Source organism: Pristis pectinata, chromosome X (assembly GCF_009764475.1).
Source record: "Pristis pectinata isolate sPriPec2 chromosome X, sPriPec2.1.pri, whole genome shotgun sequence".
In the NCBI taxonomy this organism is placed as follows: domain Eukaryota; kingdom Metazoa; phylum Chordata; class Chondrichthyes; order Rhinopristiformes; family Pristidae; genus Pristis; species Pristis pectinata.
In genome coordinates this window covers 4,044,997-4,070,640 of record NC_067450.1, presented here as the reverse complement: position 1 = coordinate 4,070,640, position 25,644 = coordinate 4,044,997, and the positions used below count along the sequence as shown (strand labels likewise).

The 25,644-nt window shown below is 44.6% G+C and overlaps 1 protein-coding gene across 1 annotated transcript in view; it reads right to left on the bottom strand.

Annotated features, from left to right (window-relative positions):
- cdk2 (cyclin-dependent kinase 2) overlaps nt 1-12,960 on the bottom strand; it is a 30,701-nt gene extending 17,741 nt beyond the window's left edge. Inside the window, exons 1-3 of the mRNA XM_052009459.1 lie at nt 12,654-12,960; nt 7,419-7,496; nt 837-957 (exon numbers count right to left, since the gene is read on the bottom strand). Coding sequence (XP_051865419.1) covers nt 837-957; nt 7,419-7,496; nt 12,654-12,769 — 315 coding nt within the window. The 5' untranslated portion in view covers nt 12,770-12,960. The remainder of the gene's footprint in view (nt 1-836; nt 958-7,418; nt 7,497-12,653) is intronic.
- Between the last annotated feature and the right edge of the window lie 12,684 nt (nt 12,961-25,644).

Genomic DNA, 25,644 nt, shown 5'->3' with positions numbered 1-25,644 from the left:
AGAAAAGTTCCTCCTCATCTGTCTGAAATAGGCAGCCCCTTATTCTGAAACTATTCCCACAGGTTCTAGATTCCTCCAAGGGTGGAAACCATCCTCTCTGCATACATATTATCAAGGCCTGACTGTACGAAAAAGCACTGGACCTCAATACACACATCTGCAAATGTCATGTCATTTGTAAATCAAGATGCATTCTCAGTTGAACCACAAACTGTTGGTGCCTCAATATTGCGCTATCCAGATTGACAAGTCATTCTGAAAATCAGAATCTGGGGTTTGTCTTTTGGATGAAATGTTTGGGTGGATACAAAAGATATCATGGCACCATTCAAAATAAAGCAGAACAGTTTTCTTATCACTTAGCCGTCAACCAAAATAGAGCAAATGATGAATTACTTCATTGCTGTTTGTGCATCCTTGCTCTGCGCATATGAGCTGGCATACTTGCTTGCACGGTAAAGCTTGAAAAAGGTAATCTACATTGAGAAAGAGCTTCGAAATGCCCCGAGAATGCAAAATGCACAATGTAAATGCATGCTCTTCCTCTCATAGCTCTTCACCGTTGACCACAGAATTGACCCAATGGAGTGCCTGCCAAAGGCCAGTTTGGCATTTTTAAGAGGGCATAAAATCTATTTTATGCAGTTCAAGCTTCATGAAATCTACACTTTTGTGCAGTTAAACTTGCATCAGAAATATTGTCATAATGCTGGCAAAATAATAAACTAAGCCACCACACAGCAAAGCACATAATGGGAAATATGTCAACTGCACCAAACCCCTCAAGCATTCGACTTGCTCTTGTGCCATCCAACTGTAACTTCATTCGATTTTACCTTGACGAGTGGCAACGGGATCCCAGTGACCGAGGAGACGTCCATGAACTTCTTCAGATCCTGGTGCAGGAACTCAAAGACCAAATAGAGTTTATTCTCCGTATGAATGACATCAAGCAACCTGAGGGAGCAGGGGTCGGGGAGGGGAAAAGAGGAATACTAGTAATCCAGTCATGGGTTCCACCATCATTCCCAATTCTCTTCTCCAGAAAGACCTCTTTCTCACTCATTGTGTTGGGGTGGATTCAAGTGCTTGGGCAATGTACATTTTATTACTTACAGATGGAAGCTAACCTTCTTAAATGTGATCAGGAAGATCTCTGGTTGCCAAGCAATCTGACATAGGCTGCAACAGAGTGATCAAAAGTGGATGGGGTTTAATTGTAGCCACCAATGGTGCCAGCTGTGCACGGCAAGTCAGCCTGCATGGTCCAACCTTGAGCGTGGTATGGGGAAAGTTGGCCAGGATCAAGTACTCAACTTTTTAGCAATAGAGCACTTGCACTAAATTAATCAAAATTCCATCCCTTTACAACGTGGTCACAAGTACTAAGCCTTGAAAGAATGGCAAAAGATTAAATTGTTTTAGAAGGTTGATTTGACAAATCTCTATTCCAGTTTTTGCGACAAAATGTAAATCTGACAAGGTGATTTTTCTTCGTGTCTGTTGTATGCTCCTTCGGAGAGCCTTGATTTGTGCAACTGTGTGAAGGCCACTATAAGTGGGCAGTATGCTCCTTCGGAGAGCCTTGATTTGTGCAACTGTGTGAAGGCCACTATAAGTGGGCATTATACAACTGCAAGCTGTTGAATAATGCCAGAGAAAGGCAAATGCCCCTTATGGGATAGTTTCTTCTTTGTCATGCTCCCCTAGCCTAGCCCGAGATGAGGAGAATAAAGGCTTCCCAGGGAGCTGCAAAAGTTCTTTACGAAATCAGCTCCACTACTCACTAATGAGAGCCACAAATACAGCAAGAGCAGAGAAGGTCCAGACTGACCTTTGCTTTCCAGAACAACTGTGCTCAGTCACGCTTACAATGACCACAAGATTTGGGTTGCTTGTTGTTTTAATTCCCTTGACTTCTTTCAATGTTTGAATGAAGCTCAAGGAAAAGCACTTCAACTTTTAATTAAGAAGTTTACAATCTTCTGAACTTAGCATAATTTTTTAACCATTTCAGACCATTACCTCTGCTGTCATTTTTATGGACAGCTATTAGTGCTAATGATTCTCTTGTTGACCTCTACAGCCAACTTTTGTTTCTTTACTTGTCCCATTACCACCACCTTTCACCTTGCAACGTCATCCCGAGTACCATTAAACCTCTCCTGCCTTTCACCCTGTCATAGACTTTCTACTTTGCTCTTTCCCCATCTTTTCCTTTTACTTATTCATTCACAGAATACACGTGGGCATTTATCATCTGATCCCAATTGCCTTTGAACTGGGTGGATCACCAGGCCATTTCAAAGACAGTTAGAAGTCAAACATATTGCTATGGGTCTGGAATCACATAGATCAGCTTGACTGGGCAAGTACAAGAGTGAAGCAGATAGGTTTGTAAACAACACTCTAATAAGTTCATGGTCCCCATTATTGGCACAAGCTCTTTATTCCAGATTTATTTAACTAGGAAATATTAGGACGGATAGGTCCCCAGGACCTGATGGAATATTCCCCAGGCTGCTTCGCAAGGCGAGGGAAGAGATTGCTGAACTGTTGGCTAGGATCTTTGAGTCCTCGTCCACAGGAATGGTACCAGAGGATTGGAGGGTGGCAAATGTTGTCCCCTTATTCAAACAAAAGGTCGGAGGGATAGTCCAGGGAATTACAGACCAGTGAGCCTAATGTCTGTAGTGGGCAAGCTGTTAGAAAGGATTCCAAGAGATAGGATCTATGAGCATTTAGAGAATCATAGACTGATTAGGGACAGCCAGCATGGCTTTGTGAAGGGAAGATCTTGCCTCACAAGCCTGATAGGGTTCTTTGAGGTGACCAGGAAGATTGACGAGGGTAGTGCAGTAGATGTGGTCTACATGAATTTTAGTAAGGCGTTTGACGAGGTTCCACATGGTAGGCTTCTTCAGAAAGTTAGAGGGCATGGGATCCAGGGAGGCTTGGTCGTGTGGATTCAGAATTGGCTTGCCTGTAGAAAGCAGAGGGTTGTGGTGGAGGGAGAGCATTCAGATTGGAGGGCTGTGACTAGTGGTGTCCCACAAGGATCAGTTCTGGGACCTCTACTTTTCGTGACATTTGTTAATAACTTAGATGTGGGGGTGGAAGGCTGGGTTAGCAAGTTTGCAGATGACACAAAGGTCGGTGGTGATGTGGATAGTGTGGAGGGCTGTCAAAGCTTACAGAGGGATACTGATAGGACGCAGAGCTGGGCTGAGAAGTGACAGATAGAGTTCAATCCGGAGAAGTGCGAGGTGGTACACTTTGGAAGGACTAACTCCAAGACGGAGTACAAGGTTAATGGCAGGATTCTGGGCAGTGTGGAGGAGCAGAGGGATCTGGGGGTTCATATCCACAGATCACTGAAAGTTGCCTCACAGGTGGATGGGGTAGTTAAGAAAGCTTATGGGATGTTAGCTTTCATAAGTCAGGGGATCGAGTTTAAGAGCCGCGAAGTAATGATGCAGTTCTACAAAACTCTGGTTAGACCACACTTGGAGTACTGTGTCCAGTTCTGGTCGCCTCATTATAGGAAGGATGTGGAAGCGTTGGAAAGGGTGCAGAGGGGATTTACCAGGATGCTGCCTGGGTTGGAGAGTATGGATTACGAGGAGAGACTAAGGGAGCTAGGGCTTTACTCATTGGAGAGGAGGAGGATGAGGGGAGACATGATATAAGTATACAAAGTATTAAGAGGAATAGATAGAGTGGACAGCCAGCACCTCTTTCCCAGGGCACCGATGCTCAAGACAAGAGGGCATGGCTTTAAGGTAATGGGTGGGAAGTTCAAGGGAGATGTCAGAGGGAGGTTTTCCACCCAGAGAGTGGATTGTGCATGGAATGCGCTGCCTGGAGTGGTGGTGGAGGCTGATACGTTGGTCAAGTTCAAGAGGTTGTTAGATAAGCACATGGAGGAATTTAAAATGGGGGGGGGGTATATGGGAGGAAGGGGTTAGTCTGTCTTAGGCATGGTTTAAAGGTCGGCACAACATGGTGGGCCGAAGGGCCTACATTGTGCTGTATTGTTCTATGTTCATTTTGTTCTAGAATTTGAATTCCCCAGCAGCTGTGGTGGGATTTGAACTCCTATTTTCAGATTTGAATTGCAAGGATAGTAATACTGTATTCTGCCTCTGTTCTTACCTAAAACCTCTCTCCAACTTTCCCAAGCTCCGATGAAAGGTCATTGACCCAAAACATAAACTGTTTCCCCCTCCACAGATGCTGCCTTATCTGCTGAGTGTTTCTGATTTATCTTCCCCCTTCATGGCAAAACAGAAACTGGTACTATTTCATGAAAGCATACTTCCTGCCTGGTGTGCACTGGAACTGCAGCCCAACGTGTGTCACAATTAAGAAGAAAGTAAGACTACCCTTAAATTTCTTCCCCCTAACAATGAACGTTAGCCACCTGTGAACAAGCAGAGAGGAAACAGTGCAGCTGGTGATAAAGTTCTAACACCAGCTTTACAAAAGAATCAAATGACAGCCCAAGCTTTCTCTTCCCTGCTATTGCAACAACCGATTAAAAAGACAAGTTAGGGCAATATGGAAACACAAACAATGCAAGTCCCTCCTCCAAACACGATTTTTGAAAGTGCCTGCAATGTTACAGGAATGCGCGGGTGTTTACAGATACTCTTCCAGCTCCAGCAAGCTGGCATTTCAGACCTGATAACATCACAGATATGTTCAGCTGTTACATTGAGCAGTTGTACAGTATCAAGCAATGTCAGGCATGCAGTTTCACTCAAGTTGCTGGTCTGCAGATATCCAAGGCAAGGAGACCCAGCCCGTACTGACAGTACCCAGACACAAGGAGCTTTGCTGCTTATCTAAAAGCTGAAACTGTAGGTCTTAATTACACTTGGGGAATTATACTAAACAGCTAGATCTGTTGCAGATCACAGCCACCTTGTGCTACCCCTCCAACTGACATTGCACCCCACACCACAGAAACACATTCTTGCTTTAGTTCAGATCAACCATACAGAATGTTTCTAAACAAACCCCAAATTGCATCTTTTAAAATTAAAATTTAGCAATTGTTTCAAGAGTTCTACAATTGAACAAAATAAAATCTATGTAAAGCGTTACTAAAAACAATCCGGAGCTCCAATCATTTTGGCAGTGTGGCAGAGGATGAAAATATCCAAAAGGTTTGATTAAAAAGCCCAGAGCATATGGCAACTTTCAACCATCATTAGATTATTCAACATCACTGCATAATCAGTGAGGTTCTTGAATCAATTTTCACCCTTCTTTGCAAATCCTTCCATGGTCTCGCTCCTTCCTATCTCACCCTCTCCTCTTGCCTTGCAGCTCGCCGAGATTTCCGCATTTCCCCATTTCTGGCCTTATCTCCAGTTTTAAATGTTCTGCCTTCAGAGGCAATCAAACCTCTCAAGTTCCCTCCATACATCCTCTCCTCCTCATCAAAAGGCTCTTCTAAACTTCCTTCTTTGACCAAGCGTTTGGCCACCTGTCCCAATATCTCTTCACGTGGCTTGATGCAAGATTTGTTGCCATACATTAAAACTTGCAATACAAATACAAGCTGCCGTTGCTGTTAAGGAGCAGTACAAGGACTGTCAGGCACAGCCAGTGACCCTAGAGCTGTGCAATTCCAGTGCTGCGATAAACAACCTGAAGTTCCTCCTCTATCCCACACAGCCCTCCGGCTGGAGTTGCAGATGCTTCAGATTGTCGGTCACATGGCTGACGTAACACCTACTGCAGTGCAAGGAACAGGTGCCGAGAAAATGGGTGGTCCCGCCCCATATTTTTGTGCATTGCGTGACTGAATTTCAATGAAAAATAAAAATCAAAGACTTGTTGCAAGTTGCATGAAATCTAATTTTCTTTCTGGGTCCTCGATGCATTGGACACATATGGATGGAACAGCCCACCATGTACAGTGGCACCAAATAGCATGCACATCTGGACATAACCTCTGGTGGCTTTGCCCACTGATTCATCTATGAGGACTGCTTGAGTGGTACTTAAATGGGAATTGTGAACTCAGGCTACAGCACACGGAGCCAGAACTGGCAAACTGATCAAGGTTGGTCCACACATGACATGGTACCCACACCCACCCCTGCAACAACACGAACAACCCACCAACACCATCTCACCCCGACTCACTGATCCGGCGATATTCACAAGTGTCATTTTCCTGGGCGATACAAATCATCATTGCATAAATACAATCTGAGTTTGTGCAAACACACCCCTTGCTGCTGCCAGCGCGATCAGTTTGCGCAAACACGCCCCTCGCTGCTGCCAGCGCGATCACAGTTTGCGCAAATACACCTCTCACTGCTGGCAGTTGTTACGGATTAGGTTGCTATTTGGTGACTGTCCCTTTAAAATATAGTACAGTAGAGTAGTGTGTGCGTGTGGTGTCATCACGACAGCAAGAAGATAACAATGTGCTGACGTTTGTTCAGTGAGGGGGGGGGGAGGGGGAGAGACTGACTGTCTCTGTATTGATGGATGAAGAACAATAACTGTGTCTGTCACTACAATCACTACGTATGGATTTTTGGAGCAATCCAGTGGAGTCCGCTTTGTCGTTAACCTGTAGAAGGAAACAGGTATTTCTGTGGGTGGCCACATATCGAATGCCTTTAGGGGTGGCAGATACTTCGGAACAAAGCAATGGAGATCATCAGTGATTGAGGTGTCGTATGGGTTCTGTCATGGAACATTTGGATTTTGTAATTTCTCTCTACATTTTCTCCTCAGTCAACGGTGGTTTTGCAGAAGCCTTTGCTCACGTTTCACCTCATGACTTGCTGAACTGAATTTTGAGACTTATTCCTGGACTTGGAGTTTGGGAATTTGCCACACACACACACATTTTGAATTTAGTTTTGGGAATTATATTTGATATCTAACATTTTTAACTTTTCTTATTATTACTACAAGTAGTTATTAATAAAATAGTTTCTAACACTTATGCATGCCTCAGTGTGTTTCTTTTGTTGCTGGTACGTAACACAGTACAATCTGAGTTTGCGCAAATATGCCCCTCACTGCTGCCAGTTTGAGCATAGTTTATACAAATATACACCCCTCACTGCTGCCGGTATGATCTCCGTTTTCACACGTATATGCATCACTACTGATGGTGCAATCTCAGTTTGCCCAAACGCATGCCTCACTGCTGCCAGTGCGATCTCAGTTTGCGCAAATATACACCTCACTGCTGCTTGAGCCACGTTACTATGCGTAATCTGACTGCCATCATTTGTCCAACTAACAGTCACTGCCTTTTTAAAGTAAGTTATTAAGCATGAAGGGTCATAAACATCTAAGTCACAAGGCATTACAAAAACGTAAAGGCTTTCTTTTTATGAAATGCTTCCTTTAAATCAAGAAATAGCACAAGATGTCCTTACTTGACTATGTTGGGATGGTTCAGCTCCTTGAGGAGGGAGATTTCTCGTATTGCTGTACTCGGCACACCCTCAGTTTCCCTGAAAGAAAGCATGCATTGGTGATTATTAGTCAAATGACAAGTTACTATAGAGTCCAGGAAGAGAAAGAGAAAGAAAGCATTGATTTTCTTCACACCTCAAACGAAGGAATCCCTTCACCTGTTAACAAGATGCTGCTACATCTTAAATTTTTCTTTTTCAAACATACAACGTGGACGTCATTTGCAAGCCCAGCAATCTTTAACTAACATTAAGAACCTGCTTGAACCACCGTGTGGTCTTAAAGTCGTTTCATTGAACATAGAACATTACAGCGCAGTACAGGCCCTTCAGCCCACGATGTTGTGCCAACATTTTATCTTGCTCTATTATCTATCTAACCTTTCCCTCCCACATAGCCCTCCATTTTTCCATCATTCATGTGGCTATCTAAGAGTCTCTTAAATGTCCCTATCTGCCTCCACCACCTCTGCCAGCAGTGCATTCCACGCACCCACCACTCTGTGTATAAAAAAACTTACCCCTGACATCCCCCTTATCCCTTCCTCCAACCACCTTAAAATTATTTCCCCTCGTGTTAGCCATTTTCGACCTGGGAAAAAGTCTCTGACTGTCCACTCGATCTATGCCATCTTGTACACCTCTATCAAGTCACCTCTCATCCTCCTCCTCTTCTTAATCATTTCCTGGAGCATTTAAGAATCAACCCGCTGCCATGTGTCAGAAGTCACACCTAGACCAGACCTGGTTAAAAAACAGATTTCTTTCCCTACACCACACCAGTTGGATTTTAAAACAACAAATCAGGAGTTTTATGGACACAGTTACTGACACTAACTTTTCATTCCAGGATTACTTAATTAACTAAATTTAGGTTCCATTTATCACCTCTCCAAATTATTAGTATAACCCTCTACATTACCACTCTAGTAACATGACAATGATGTTATTGTTACCCATCAATGCCCTCATACTATGGAGATAGTGGATCCACTGGGGGTCATCTTCCAAAATTTCAAAGGTTCTAGTTTGGTTATGTACCTTCCATTATTTAAGAAAGAATGGAGAGAGAAAACAGGGAATTATAAATTAGTTATGTTGACATCAGCAGGAAGGAAGATGCTGGAATCCATTATTAAGAAAGTGGTAACAGGCCACTTGGAAAATAATAAATAGGATTGGGTAGAGCAAAGAATTTATGAAAGCTGTAACTAGCAGAATAGATGTGGTGTATTTGGACCTTCAGAAGGCCTTCCAATAAGGTGCCACACAAGAGGTTACTAAACAAAATGCAATCACAGCGTTGGGGATAATAAAGTGGTGTGGATTGAGGACCGGTTAATAGATAGAAAACACAGAATAGGAATAAATAAGTTATTTTTGGGTTGGGAGGCTGTGGCCAGTGCTGTGCAGCAGTGTTTGAGATTAATGCCCCAGTTGCTTACAATCTGTTTCAATGAATTGGATGTACTATGCTTGATCCCTTTATCCAAGTTTGCTGATGATACTCAGCAAGGTGGCAGAGGGGGCAGAGAGGCTTTAGGAAATACAGACAGGCTAAGTGACTGGGCAAGGACATGGCAGATGGAATACAATATGTAAAAATGTGAAGTCATCCACTTTGGTAGAGAAAAAAAGGAAAGGCAAAGTTAAATTGTAAGAGATTGAAAGGTGTTGCTGTTCTCAGGGACCAGGGTGTCCTTGCACATGAATCACTGAAAGTGACACCGAGGTCAAAGATCAGCAATGATGTAACTGAATGGTGGAGGAGGCACAAGGGGCTGGGTGGCTTACTCCCACTCCTATTTCTTAAGTACTATCATAAAGTATATCAATTCCCTGAAACAATAATTTATGTGTATGTAGCACTTTTATAGTAGTAAAACATGCCAAGGAACTTCACAGGAGCATCATCAAAGAGTGATATCAAGCCGCATAAGGTGACATTATGGCAGGTGACCAAAATATTGGATTTAAGGAGCATTTAATGAGAGGATTGGTGAGGTTTCAGGAGGAAGTTCCAGAACTAGTTAATATATTTTAGATGCCATTAGTCAGTGGGGAGGAGGGCGGGGTGGGGGTAGCAGTAGCAGTTGCAAGGAGGACTGAGATTTGGTTTAATGCCTCAAAGAAAAAGCTGTGCTGAATCAGAATGTGGAGCAATATAACATGCATTATGATCAGGCAATGGATGCAAAAACCATGGAGCTATTTAAGAAACAACTACCACTGAGGTTCAGTTTCCCCGAAGGATCTTCGACGTGAAATGGCATTCCTTGCCCGTATCTTAAAAATAAAATCTACCGAGCAATCCTGCAATTTCAACCAAGTGACTGAGCAAGCTAACATCACACCATTGGAAGAGCCCCTTGACCGTGACTCTATCCTTGGTGTGAGCACCCGTGACTACATTCCAGAGCAAACCATCCAGTGCAGCTTCGCCACCACCCCTGGCTAACAAGTTGAAGAAGGCCACATGCCAACTGAGAAATGAGGCCTCAGGGCAGATGGCATCCTTGCTTAACTTGGAAGAGAGGAACTTCAGTCACAAATCCAGACCTTTGCCACTTATGAACATGTCACGCAAGGGAAACACAGAGACTCGGAGCTTGTGACCACCTTCAAGAAAGAAGACAAATCTAAATGTGGTAATGGAACAGGAGTGGCTGGGTTGTCTGGAACCAGCGGTCAGTCTCAAAATAAGGGGCCAGCCATTCAGGACAGAGACAGGAAAAAATTTCTTTACCCAGAAGTAATGAATCAATGGAATTCATTACCCAAGGTGGCTGCAGAGGTTCAGTCACTGGGCACATTCACAACTAAGCAAGATCGATGGGTTTTTAAGATACTAAAGGAATCAGGGAATGTGGGGTTACCAGGAAAGTGATACTGAGGTTAAAGTTCAGCCATGATCTTACTGAAGGGCGGAGCACGATTGAAACCTACACCCGCTCCTCATTCATCTTCTCATGGTGTCTGCCACAAGGAAAGTAATTGCCAAGATACTCCTCAGAATGGCCAAAGAGCTGCTCTCCAAATCGTGATGAGGTTTCCGTCCTCTACAGACGCAATGGACGCTGCAAGTCAACTCCAAGAGAAATGCAGGCAACAATGTCAACCATTATACGTGACCTTTCTCAACCTCACCAAAGCCTTTGACTCAGTCAACCAAGGGGGCCTCTGGGTCAAATTTGACTGCCCACAGAAATTTACCTTCATCTTACATCTGCGACATAATGCCGTTCAACCCATGATCTTAAACAATGGGTCCACAACAGACCCAATGTCGTCTGGTGTCAAGCAAGGCTGAATCAATCTTTCTTGCTGGAGTGGAGCTAATTGACAAGGCAAATGAAAAAGTGTGCAACTTATGCAGCCTCCACTCCAGAAGCAAGTTTGATCAACTACAGTGTTGCAATATGCAAATAACCCTTGCATTTGCACTCGTTCAGTGTCCGAGCTCCACATCCTCACCAACTCGTTCACTGAAGCATACGAGATAATTGGCCTTACACTTAACATCCGCAGAACAAAAGGCACTCTAGCAACCTGCCCCTGCCGCACAACACCACCACCTGACAATAAAGATTCAGGGAGAAACACTGTAGAACGTGGACCATTTCCCATATTTCAGGAGCCACCCCAAGCGAAGACAAACATCGATGACAAAGTTCACCACTGCCTTTGGCGTGTCAGCACCATCTTGGCCAAGTGTGGAAAAGGGGGTGTTTGAACATCAAGCCCTTAAACCCACCACAAAATTTACAGTCTACCAGGTGGCGGTGATCCCTGGCCTACAGTAGGCACTTCAAGGTACTGGAGAGATACCACCAATGTTGTCTTTGCAAAATCCTCCAAGTGTCCCGGGCCAACAGCCGCAGCGCTAGGGCCTTAATTACACGCAGTTAGTCCTGTTGGGCAGTCAGCGTTGTTTGCACATTCAATACCAGATTTGCAAAACAGACCCTCTAGTCCGAGCTCTGTCATGGGAGGAGGTTACCTGTTGGGCAGTCAGCATTGTTTGCACATTCAATACCAGATTTGCAAAACAGACCCTCTAGTCCGAGCTCTGTCATGGGAGGAGGTTACCAGGCAGTCAATGGAAAAGATTCAAGCATCCTTGAAGAAATGCGACATCCCCGCTGACTTCTGTGAATCCTGGGCAATGAATCATAGAGATATACAGCAGGGAAACAGGCCATTCTGCCCACCAGCTCCATGCCGACCAGTGGGCATGCATCTGTAATAATCCCATCTTCCACCACTTGGCTCAGAGCCTTCCGTGCCTAGGCAATTCAAGTGCTCATCTGGACACTTCTTAACTGCTGTCAGTGACTCTGCTTCCATCACCCTCACACTTCGGGTGCACATAACCCCATCAGATCCCAGTGGAGAAAAAGCATTCAGGATGAGATTGAGAACCTCTTGTCAGTGCATTGGGAGCACACAGAGTGCACCACTGTGAACTACCGTTGGTCAGGCACCACCTGTCCTATGTACAGCTGAATGTGGGGACCCCATTTTGGCCTTTTATCCCAGGACCCACAGAAATGGAGTGGAACTAAGTCATCACCAACCCCTCAGAGACTGTCACAAGGAGAAGATTCAACTACGAGCTGAGGAAATCCACAGGCATCTCTATCTATCAGAGCATACTATTAAACAGGAACCCTGGCTAATTTTTTCCCCAAGGTCCCTCACACCAATCTAGGTGTCCCTTAGAATCGCCCCGAGACCAGATTAACACAGGCCAGAAATTTAAAAAAACAGTCGTGGCCACACCAGGCGCTGTGTCTTGTCACATAACCAAGAAAACTGAATCTAAAGCACAACTCGAGGTCCAGAGAAAATTCATGGCCTCGATGTCATGACGTCACGCGGAAACTACATTAGACGGCTGCCTCGTTTTTTGTGTTAAAAGTCATCATTTTCTGTATCGCCCGGGCCTTCTTATTTCTCCGTTACTCGATATTAACGTGGTTTCATCCAAGAAATTTAGAGCAAATAAACTTGCAGAATCCAGTCCTTGAACAACTTACAACTCCCCACCCCAACAGAAATAAACTTTGCATTGAGCCAATGCTCGATCAAGACGAAAATACAAAAGCCCTTGCATCTTTTGTGTCTGCGATGAGACCCGTACACCCCAGCCACACCGATCACTCTACTCGCCGCTCGCAAGCCTACATCACTCACGTGTCAAGTCGGATTTTCTTCAGGGCCACCACTTCTCCCGTATCTTTGTTTTTGGCTTTATAAACCACACCGTACGTCCCTTCCCCTATCTTCTCCACTTTCTGGAAACTGTCCATCTTCACAATTCACCCCACCCCAACCCAACCCTTATATTCCAGTTAATCAATAACTAAATGACTGGCGACTCAGTGCTTGTGATCTGGCGCTGCAATGGTTACTTTCAGCCGGGCTTGAAATTGACAAATACTGTAACAGCTATCACCGCGCCATTACACTGCCTTTCCCGCGCTCTTTCAGTTCCGCCCACATACCACACTATTGGTCCAGCAAATGTTGGAGAAAAGCGTCATCAAACGAATCATTAAAGGAACCTTACCTGCTTTACAACGATTGGGGAAACTGATGGACTGCCCATTTGGTATTTATTAAAATAAATTACAGGCTTTCACTTTTAGTTTGGTCAGGTTGTCCCTTATTTAGTATCCTAAAAATATTATGAAATGCTGGAAATGCTCATCGGATCAGGCAGCAACTGTGGAGAGAGAAACAGGATTAATGTGACCCTTCATCAAAACTGGAAGCAAATAAGATGCAGAGAAAGGGAGAAGTGAAGAAAAAGTGAGGTCCGTGATAGGGTGGAAGGCATGAAAGATTCAGTGACAAAAGAGAAATAGTGGCAGGGGCAAATAATTGTTTTCTTTTATTATTTGTGACACCTGCGCTTTAGCCTAATCTCACCGTTTTCTGCCAGTAAACAACAGGATAGGCTGAAGCAATATCATGGACATAACTGGGGAACAGGGAACTACAAAAGGTAGATGTTTTTACTGGCTGAAACATTCCCCTCCTTTAACTTCCATCACCTCTTAGGTAACATCCCAAAAAGTATGCTTCATTTCTCAATAGATGTACACAGTGTATTATGACCAAAATAAACTTGGAGAAAGGCAGAGATGTTCATTTTTTTTTGGAACTGGGGCCAGATACACACAGAAAAACTAGTGAGTGAGTTTCATGTAATCATACACAAATGTACATTTGTCCTAACAGTGGTGTTCCATTCAACACAGAATAGTAGAGCACAGGAACAGGCCCTTTGGCCCACGATGTCTGTGCCAAACATGGTGCCAAATTAAATTAATCCTTTCTACCTTCATATGATCCATATCCCTCCATCCCCTGCATATTCATGTGCCTATCTAACAGCCTTTTGAACACCACTATCGTATCTGCTTCCACCACCACCCCTGGCAGTCCGTTCCAGGCACCCACCACCTTCTGTGTAAAAAAAACTTGCCCCGCACATCTCCTTTAAACTTTGCCCTTCTCACCTTAAAGCTATGCCCTCTGGTATTCAACATTCTACCCTGGGAGAAAGATTTTGACTGTCTATCCGTGCCTCTCATAATTTTATAAACTTCCATCAGATCTCACCTCAGCCTCTGCCACTCCAGAGAAAACAACCCAAGTTTGTCCTCTAATCCAGCCTCCTGGCAAGCCTCTTCTGCACCCTCTGCATCCTTCCTGTAATGAGGTGACCAGAACTGCATTCGTTTCCCCTAAAGACCTGGACCTGTTTGTTAATTCCCTTAAGAGGGAGTAAAAATATGATGATGACTGCTAAAAATTTTTTAAAAAACGAGACCTGGATTTAACTCTGTACTTCATTGACACAGAGATGACAAGGAAGATCCGATCCCCAACAAAAGAAACAGGCACCACAGTGGATTCAATCCTGACCTTGTGTGGAGTTTACCTGTTCTCCCTGTGACACTGGTGGATTTCCATCGGATGCTCCAGTTTCTTCCCACATCCCAAAGATGTGCAGGTAGATTCATTAGCTACCGTAAATTACCCCTTGATGTAGGTAAGTAGAAAAAGGGAGTTGATGGGCATGTGAGAAAGAGAGAATAAGCAACAGGGAAATAAGATGTGGAATGGGATTGGTCTGTTGGGAAGGTGCATAGACTTGATGAACCAAATAGCCTCCTTCTGTGTTATAGTAAATAAAACTGAAGCTTCTGAGGACTGACCTAATTCTACATTCAGAGTTGTCACAAACATTCACCTTTACAGCTTTATTGCATGAGTGATTGAGTTTGCCCCTAATCCATTAGGGCTCCTACACACTGAAGAGTCGAGTCATAAGTTCAAAGTATGTTGTATTCTACTGGGAGCCTGAATATACACGTTTCTGCAATTTGGTATGTTCTTTTTGTCTTGTGAACAGTCTGTGAATGAGATCTTCAATCAAGATAAGGCCAACATTTGTTGTCCAGCTCCAATTGCCTCTGTGTTGCTTGCTGGGCCATTTTAGAGGGCACTTAAGAGTCAACCACAGTGATGGGTCCAGAGTCACACATGGATGGCAGATTTCCTTCTCTGAAGAACACCAGTGAACCCAGTGGGTTTTTACGACAATCCCATAGGTTTCACGGTCACCTTTATGGATAATAGAAGTTATTCATGATTTATTTAATTTCTTAAATTACACCATCTTAATTCCAGACTTTATTTCATTACAAAATTAAATTCCCCAGCTGCAGTGTTCACATTTGTGTTTCTGGATTAGTCGTCTCGATACTTGTCCAGATGTTTAACTATATGCTACTATACTCAATATTTTGAGGTGAGGATCTTGCTTCTATTCCTGGGAATCTATGGCCTGTGACTACTCAAAGTGGAAAAGGAGCATTCAGGATGTTTCTGAGAATCTCAAGTCCATGTATCAGGAACACACAGAAGCCCAGTGTAAACTACCCACCTGCCTGCCCACCCCATCAGATAGCTCCTGCCTCAATTTCCCTGGTCTGATATTTCCAAGACAACAATAACAAACATGTTAACATTAATGTCTGCAATAGACTACCAGGTCAGCACAAGAAGGAAGTCAGTTTGCAGTGACATCCAACAATTTAAATAAAATTTGGAAAGCCCAAGTGGCATTCAGTCAAAATGAGTCAACATTATGTAGAATTGCTTTGCAGCCACTGTGCATAATGACTGTCCATTAGCATTGGTGTCTAGTAGAACCAATGTTAAACAAGTCCAAACATTAGGGGTAGCACAGTGGTGTGGCTAGTAGTGCTGCTGCCTCACAGCTCCAATGACCCAGGTTGAATCCTGACCTCCGGTGCTGTCTGTGTGGAGTTTGCATGTTCTCCCTGTGACTGCATGGGTTTCCCCCAGGGTGCTCCAGTTTCCTCCCACATCCCAAAGACGTAGGGGTCAGTAGGTTAATTGGTCACTGTAAGTTATGTGTGTGAAGGTGAGTGGTCCAATCTGGGGACCAGTGATGGGAATGTGAAGGGAATAAAATGGGACTAGTGTTAGATTCGTGTAAATGGGTGCTTGGTGGTCAGCATGGACTCAGTGGGCTGAAGGGCCTGTTTCCATGCTGTAACTCTATAATGAAAAGCAGCAATCAACAAAGCCAACAGACTGTAAATCATACAGACTAAAACCATGAGTACTGATCAGAGGAGACTATAATTTCATGTTATCTATTCTTCCAAGGCCACCCCTCGGGATCGAAGGTGACTTGCTTCCACTCTGGTTTTGTGGGTTCTGAGGTGACTGATGAGGCTGATGTGTGGACAGCACTTTTCCACAGGAGTCTGATGGGGCGGGTGGACAGTTTGTGAGATGGCCCACTCCTTTCACTGTTTACTCTGGGCTCTGTGTGCTCCTGATGCATAGACTTGCGGTTCGCAATACCGCCCTGAATGCTGCTCCTCCACTTTGAGCTGTCATGGGCCAGAGGTTCCCAGGAGTCAATGGGGATGTTGCGTTTCTTCAAGGAGGCTTTGAACAGATCCTTGATTCTTTTCCTTTGTCCAGCTGGTAACTTCTTCCTGTGACATGGCTCGGAATAATGTGTATGTTTCAGGAGACTGGTGTTGGGCATGCAGATGATGTGGCCTGGCCAACAGGGGCAACTGAGTGCGACTAGGACCTCAGTACCGGGGATGTTGCCCTGGGAGAGGGCACTTATGTTGGTTTGCTTATCCTGCTGTAGATAATCCAAGTCTCAAAAGCAGACAAGCAGGAAGAGATCACAGCGACTTGGAAAACCACGAGCTTTGTGCCAAGTCTACAGCCTTGATCTCCAAACATTCTTTTCTATGGATGGCCAAAGGCTGTACTGGTGCATTGAAGGTGGTGAAATTTCATCAACAATGTCTGTTTTCGCCGAGAGGTGTCTCCCAAGATATGGGAAGCAGTCCTCATTCATTTTCTGAGGTCTTGACCTTTACCTTTATTGCCAGAGGGCAGTATTGCACAGTGGGGGCAGATTGGTGGAGGACTTTTGCCTTGCAGATATTGAACGTAAGTCCTCTCATATGCTTCAGGAAACGAGTCGATGATATCTTGGAGTTCAGCCTCTGTGTGTGCGCAAACGCAAGTGTCATCTGTCTACTGCAGCTTGACTACTGAGGTTCTGGTGACCATGGTTCTTGATTGTAATTGCTGTAGGTTGAACAGTCTCCCACTAGTTCTGAAGATTTGCTTCCCTCCCATGAGAAGTGTGGGGGATGAGATGCAGCATTATGGCAAGAAAGATTGAATAAATGTGTTGGGGCAATTGCATAGCCTTTGACACTGGCCTTCACTGAAGTTGGCTCTGTTGTAGACCTGTTGGTTAGGATTGCAATGCCATCATGAAGCCAACGTAATATGGAGACTAATTTCTGTGAGGAGCCAAATTTGAGGAGAGTGTTGCACAATTCTTCCTAATTGAAGGAGTTAAAGGCTTGGAAAAGGCCATAAATAGTGTTTGGAGCTGCTCCCTGCATTTCTCTAGGGGTCGTCATGCAATGAAGATCTTGTCCCCCAAGCCTCCAGATGGACAGGATCCACAACACGATTTGTGGAGCAGCTCACTGGCCACCGGAAGGAGGCAGTCGAGGAGGACCCTGGCGATGACTTTCCCAGTGGCAGATAGCAGGGAGACCCCTCTGTAGTTACCGCAGTTATATTTGTCTCCTTTCTTTAAAATGGTTACAATTATGCTGTCTCTGGGGTCGCTTGAGTCAGATTACTTCCTGTATTCTATTCAGTATGAGGTGTCTGCTGAGGCTTTCCTGTGACTAAAGAACATAAGGAATAAAAATTATAATTTGTGATGTTTTTATTTGAATAAGTTTGGTCAGAATTTGGAACACATGTCTGCTTCTCTAAAAAGGGGGCATTTATGATTTAAGTGTTCCTGTTTGATGATTTAATCATCAATTCTATGAAAGAGTTGAATACTGTGCTCCCTTGTGGTCATGAGACACTAGGATGACATTCAAACATTGGAGGCAGTGCAGAGAAAAGTCATGAGGCAATCCCCGAATGCCAGAGGTCTGTATTGAGGAATGACTGGGAAAAAATGGGCTTTGCAGCCTTGGGAAGAGGCATCAAATGTGCAATCTCATAAAAGTAGATCACATACAACCAGTCCATCTGGGAAATTAAAGTATGAAAACAGGACAAAGTGACACAGATTCAAACTAACTCTAGGCAAATTTTAGACAGATACAGGTCCTTCTTTACACATGAGTGACCGATATAGGAGTGGTAGAGACAAAAATCTAGGAATCATTTGATCAATGGAGACTCACAACAGGAGAACTTGGGCATCATTATGGTGAGAGAGCTTTTGTGTGTTTGTTTAGTGCATGTAATATGACTGAGATCCTTACTGAATTCAGGGTGCTGGTTGGATCAGTTGTTTTCCCCAGGCAGCAAGACAACTGCACCTGGACAACTGTCCGATCCAATTCCTGCCCAGCCCTGAGTCTGCTTGGTTGGGTTCTCATTGGGAGCACACCGATCCATTTCTCCCCTATGAATGGTTACAAAACCTGGTATTCAAGCTTTATTTTGTGCAGACTAGATGCAGGGAGGATGGCCAGAGAGTCAAGAACCAGGGTACTGAGATCAGGAGAAATTTCTTCACCCAAAGCCTGGTGAACCTGTGGAATTCTCTCCCAAAGGAAGTGGTGGAGTCCAAGTCAATAAATATATACAAGAAGGGGGTAGATCTATTTCTTCATGCCAAAGGGATCACGGGATATGGGGAGACAGTGGGAACAAGGTACTGGAATGGATGATTAACCATGACTGCTGGAGCAGGTCTGAAAAGCCAAGTGGTTTCCTCCTGTGTCTCTTTGCTATGTTGCTATGTATGAATATCTCTCTCTCTCTCTCAGCTAGTATCTTGGCTCATACAGAAACTGCATTTGAGAGGTCTGGTACACTGCCATCTCCCAAGCCACTGTCATTACTTACTAACCATGAGAAAATGCATAACTCCAGGTCACTAATGTCTTTCCCAACAGTTTTACCTAACTAGTTTTAGGAAGTGTTTGGCTTTATCTCTATTTCCCCCACCCGGTGGGAAGACAGCTAAACTCGGAACAGCAACACAAGCAGGTGTGAATCTGAGTCTCACAATTTGGCACTAAATATTAGTGCCTGCAATCAGCATTTTACACATTCCAAGTACTTGAATCTGCAAGGACTAGATGTTCTTTGCAGCTTTCAAAATAAACATACCTATCACACAGTGGCTGTGAAACAGATTTCTGTGTGGAATCAACTGCAAAGATAACCTCTGGCTTCTTTTTTCCACTGCGAATCCTTTTCTTAAACCTCCTCCCTGTCTCTTCCACCTTCACCTCTAATAACAAGCACAAGGAACTCATGGGGTTCTTTGCCGTGGAGATCAAGGCTATCACGGTGGTGGTGCAGCAGTTAAATTATCCTAGTAATCCGTAGACCTGGACTAACAATCTGAAAACCTGAGTTCAAATCCCACCATGACAGCTGTGGAATTTAAATTCAGTTAATAATTTGGAATTAGTCTTAGTAATGATGACGATGAAAAACTACAGGATTGTGGTAAGCACCCATCTGATTCATTAATATCCTTCAGGGGAGTTAAGCTGCTATCCTTACTCGGTCTGGCCTACACATGACTCCAGAACCACCCCATGTAGTTCAGTTTTAACTGTCCTCTTAAATTGCCTAGCTAGCCACTCTGTTGTACCAGTACCATAACATTGGAAAAGAGAAGGAATAACACTGGATGGATCACCTGATATTGAACTAGGCACCGAATTTAGATGCGAAGCAAAGTTATTCCCAGTCCAGTTGACCTTGCAAAGTCCTCCTCACAAACAGGAGGTTCACCGGGTTGATTCCGGGGATGAGGGGGTTAGCCTATGGGGAGAGATTGAGTTGCCTGGGACTATACTCACTGGAATTCAGAAGAATGAGAGGGGATCTTATAGAAACATATAAAATTATGAAAGGGATAGGTAAGATAGAGGCAGGAAAGTTGTTTCCACGGGTAGGTGAGACTAGAACTAGGGGACATAGCCTCAAGTTTCGGGGAAATAGATTTAGGATGGAGATGAAGAGCAACTGCTTTTTCCAGAGAGTAGTGAATCTGTGGAATTCTCTGCCCAGGGAAGCAGTGGAAGCTACCTCATTAAATATATTTAAGACACAGATAGATTTTTGCATAGTAGGGGAATTAAGGGTTATGGGGAAAAGGAAGGTAGGTGGAGCTGAGTCCACGGCCAGATCAGCCATGAACTTATTGAATGGCAAAGCAGTCTCGACGGGCCAGATGGCCTCCTCCTGCTCCTATTTCTTATATTCTTATCTGTGGACTGGTGTCTAATTTTGGAGAGCTGTCCCACAGACCAGTCAAGCCTGACAGCCATACTCACAGAATCATACCTTACAGCGTGCCGGACTCCTCCATCACATTCCCTGGGTACGTCCTGCTCCATTGGCAAGACAGATCCACCAGAAGTGGATTTAGGGATCTAAACCAAGCTGGCTGAGTCCTGAAGGACAGAGCCACCAGACTGAGTCTGTGACAGGTAGTCAGTGAACCAACACTAGGGATTACTTGACTTCATCCTCACCAATCTGCTTGTAGCAGATGCATCTGTCCGTGATCGTATTGGTAGAAGTGACTACTGCACAGTCCTTGTGGAGATAAAGTCCCATCTTCACACCAAAGACACCTCTATTGTGTTGTGTGGCACTAACATTGTGTTAAACGAGACAGACTCAGAACAGATCTGGCAGCTCAAGACTGAGCCTCCATGAGGTGTTGTGGAGTAGCAGCAGAAATGCTCACTATCACAATCTGTAACCTCACAGGCCAGCACATCCCTCACTCCGCCACTCCTATCAAGTCAGGGGATCAATGTTCAATGAGGAGTGCAGATGGACATGCTGGGATCAGCATCAGCTACACCTAAAGATAATGAGGTGCCAGCCCAGTGAAGCTGCTATACTTGTGTGCTCAACAACAAAAATGGCATGCAATAGACAGAGCTAAGCGATCTCACAACCAACAGATCAAATCAAAGCACTGCAGTCTCACCTAGTCTAACATCTCGTTGTAAATAGTGGTGGACAATTAAACACCTAACAGGAAAAGGAGGCTCCAAGAACATCACTGTCCTCAACAATGGGGGGACACAGCATGTGCGCGTTAAAGCCAAGACTGAAGCATTCACAACCACATTCATCTAGAAGCGCTGAATAGATGATTCATCTCGACTTCCTCCTGAGATCCTCATCACCACAGAAGCCAGTCTCCAGTCAATTCAATTCACTCCACGTGATATCAAGAAATGTCTGAGAGCACTGGATACAGCAATGGGACCAAACAATATCCTAGCTGTAGTACTGAAGACTTGCTCTCTAGAATTAGCTGCACCTCTAGTTAAGCTGTTCTAGTTGTGGACAGTTATAACACAGGCATCTACCAGACAGTGTGGAAAGTTGCCCAGGGACACCCTGTCCACAAAAACCAGGACAAATCCAGTCCTGCTAATTACCGCCCAATCAGTCCACTCAGTCACCAGCAAAGTGATGTAAGCTGTCATCGACAGTGCTATCAAGTGGCATTTACTCACCAATAGCCTGCTCATTGATGCTGACTTTGGGTTTAACCAGGACCACTCAGCTCCAGACCTCATCTCAGTCATAGAGTTCTACAGCACGGAAACAGGCCCTTCAGCCTGACTTGTCCATGCCGACTGAGGTGCCTGTCTACACTAATCCCGTTTTCCTGCATTTGGTGCATATCCCTCTATTCTTTTCCTGTCCATACACCTGTCTATACCCATCACCCTCTGTGTGAAAAACTTGCCCTTCAGATCTCCTTTAAATATTTCCCTTCTCACCTTAAACCTATGTCCTCTAATTTTATGCTCCCCCACCCAAGGAAAAAAATCTCTGAATATTTACCTGATCTATGCCCCTCATAATTGCATAAACTTCTCTAAGGTCACCCCTCAGCCTCCTGCACTCCAGTGAAAACAGTCCCAGCCTATCCAGTCTCTCCTTGTAACTAAAGCTCTCCATTCTAGGCAACATCCTGATGAATTTCTACCGCACTCATTCTTGGACTACCAAGTGTGGTCTAACCAATATCTTGTATGGCTGTAACGTGATGTCCCAACTCTTATGCTCAGTACCCCTGTCCATATAGGTAAGCAAGCTAAACACAGCCTTCACTACCATATCCTCCGGTGTCACCACTTTCAGGGAGCTCTGAACTTGCAGCCCAAGGTCCCTCTGTACATCACACTCCTGATGTCCCTGCCATTTACTGTACACGTCCGGCCAGTATCAGACGATCCAATATGCATCACCTCACACTGTCTGGATTAAATTCCATCTGCCCCCGCTCCACCCAACTTTCCAGCTGATCGCTGTCCCTCTATCCTTAGGCAACCATCCTCACTATCTACAACTCCACCGATCTTCGTGTCACCAACAAACTTATCAGACCACAGAATTCTCACCCAAGTACATGGATATGACAAACAACATGGGTCCCACCACTGGTTCCAGTCAGGAAAACCCCATCCACCCCTACCCTCTGCTCCTATCTTCAAGTCTATTTTGGATCCAGTTTTCCAAAACACCTTGGATCCCATGTGCCCGAACTTTCTGGACCAGCCTACTGTGTGGGACCGCGTCAAAAGTCTTGCTAAAGTCCACGTATACCATATCTACTGCCTTGACTTCATCAAGTTTCTTCATAACCTCCTCAATCAGATTTGAGAGACAGGATCTCCCCTGCACAAAACCATACTGACTCCCCCTAATCAGTCCCTGCCTTTCCAAGTGATCATAAATCCTATCCCCAACAATATTTTCCAATAGTTTCCCGACTAATGACGTAAGGCTCACCAACCTGTAGTTTCCTGGCTTATCCCCACTGCCCTCCTTGAATGTGGGAACAACATTAGCTACCCTCCAGTGTTCCAGTACCTCACCTGTGCATAAAGATGATGCAAAAATCTCCATCGATCTCCTCCCTTGCTTCCCATAACACGCTGGGATAGATTTTGTCAGGCCCTGGGGATTTGTCCACCTTCATGTACTGTATGTCAATATCTCTAACATTTCGTCTTTCCTGATAAACATATGTCACAAACTATCAGTGCACACCTCCCCTAACTCTCCATCCTCCTCATCCTTCTCCCTGGTGAGTACTGACATAAAGTATTCATTCAGGGAACCACACAAAAACTTCCCATTTGGTCCCTGAGAGGACCAACTCTTTCTCTAGTCTTGGTCCAAACATAAATTAAAGAGTTGAATTTTAAAGGTAAGGTGAGAGTGAAAGGCAACATTTAATCAATTGTGGCAACAAGACACCCTGGTAAAACTGAAGTCAATGAGCATCAGAGGGAAAACGCTCCACTGTTTGGAGTCATACCTTGCACAAAGGAAGATTGTAGATGTTGGAGGTTAATTATCCCAGTGCTAGGACATTCTGCTGGAGTTCCTTAGGGCAGTGTCCTGGGCCCAACCATCTTCAGCTGCTTCCTCGATGACCTTCCTTCCATCATAAGGTCAGAAGTGGGAATGTCGCTGATGACTGTGCAATGTTCAATTCCATTCACAACTCTTCAGCAGATGAATCAGCCCATGCCTGCATGCAGCAAGACCGAAACAACATTCAAGCAATGGCTGATATGTGGTATTAATGTTCACACCAAAGAAATGCCAGGCGATGACCATCTCCAACAAAAGAGAACCTAACCACCTACTCTTGACATGCAATGGCATTATCTTCACCAAGTCGCCCACCATTAATATCCTGGGGGGAGGGGGGGGTCATGATTGACCAGTAACAACTCAACCAGCAACATAAATATGGTAGCTAGATAGAGGGTGGATATGCTGCAGCGGGTGACTCAGCTCCTGGCGCTTCAAAGCCTTTCCACCATCTGCAAGATATAATGGAATACTCTCCACTTGCTTGGCTGGGTGTAGCTCCCTGAACTTTCAAGAAACTCGACCCCATCTGGGACAAAGCAGTCCATTTGACTTGTACCCCGTCAACTACCCTGAACGTTCATTCCCTCCAGCACCAGTGCACAGTGCCTGCAGTCACTCGCCTAGGCTACTCCAAACCCATGACCTCTACCACGGACAAGGACTTCAGGTACATGGGAACACCACCACCTGCAGGTTCCCCTCCAAGCTGCACACCATTCTGACTTGGAAATACGTCGCTGGTCCTTCATCATCACGGGGTCTAAATTCTGGAACTGCCTCCTCATTAGCTCGATGGAAGCACCTTCACCAAGAAGGACTGCAGCAGTTTAAGGTGCCGGCTCACCACCACCTTTGTAAGGACAATAAGGGGTGGGCAATAAACGCTGGTCTTGCCAGCAATGTTCAGATCCTGAAAATAAGTGTCAAAAAAGTTCCTGCCTGCTGCCTCTGGTGCTTCCCTTCCTTTCCTACCCTGCTAGGCCTAACCTCATCTTCCCACTAGCCCTAGCCCTGACCTCGATTTTTTTTCCCAGTTTTTCAATGAGGGGAGAAAGTTGAGAAGCATCTCCTGCTCCTTCAACTCTATTTCTCCTCGACAACTGATCACCCAACGTCCCTTCCTAGCCCCCAAATCAGCTGATATTGTGAACAGTTATCCCTCCCAGGTACTATCCCCCTCTTCTTCAAATCTGCTGTCAACATTCCCTCCCCAAAAGGAAAACAATTCACCTTTGCAATCTATCACCTGCTTTCCAACTTGCCTCTCTCTCCAAGGTTCCTGATATATTGCAGCCTGCCAAATCCATGCACATCTTTCTTGGAACTCCTAGTTTGAATATCTCCTATCAGATTTCTGCTCAATGAGCTCCTGGCTGAACCCCCTTTTACTGGTCTCTGTCCACTTATCACTGGTCCTTCATGGTCAGTGGGTCTAAATCCTGGAACTCCCTCTCCGGTGTTCTGCCTTTGTCCTAACTCTCACCAAATCCTATTCACCCACCACTCCGGTGCTCAATGAACTATACATATTCCCAGTTAAGCAACAGCTTGGTTTTAAAATTTTCACCCTTGTTTTCAAATCCCTCTAAGGTCTTACCCCTCCCTATCTACGTAATCGCTGCCAGACTGTCAGATGTATAAGATCTCTGCATTCCTCCTGTCCTAGCATATTGACGATCCCCAAATTTAATTGCTTCACCAGTTTTACCCAGTATTTGCTAACCTTAGATGCATGAAGCCTGTGGATACTAATCGTGTGTGTGTGTGTGTGTGTAGGTGTGTGTGTGTATTAACCTAGTGTGCTCCAATTCTGTGCATGATATCCCTGTGTGCACTAACCTAATTAATTGAAAATAAAATTACCCAACACAGAATCAAACTGTAATCTTTCTTGTTACAATAAGACAGTACTTTCGGAAGTCACGAACAAGGTTTTTTTTCTGATGGGAAAAATGAAAGAGAGAAGTATGTTGCTAAATAAGGACTTGGAGTATAAACTCAATGGAAAGACACTGAAGAATCTCAGGGACTCAAATACATTATTTCTTAAAATGTCTTCAGCATTTAGGTCTTATGAAAAGATGCTTTGAGTTCAAAAGCAAGGAGGTGAGGATAAATTTTTACAAGACAGAAGCTTTGCAAGAGTTAGGGCACTTCAGCATAGAAAGGACATTAAAAC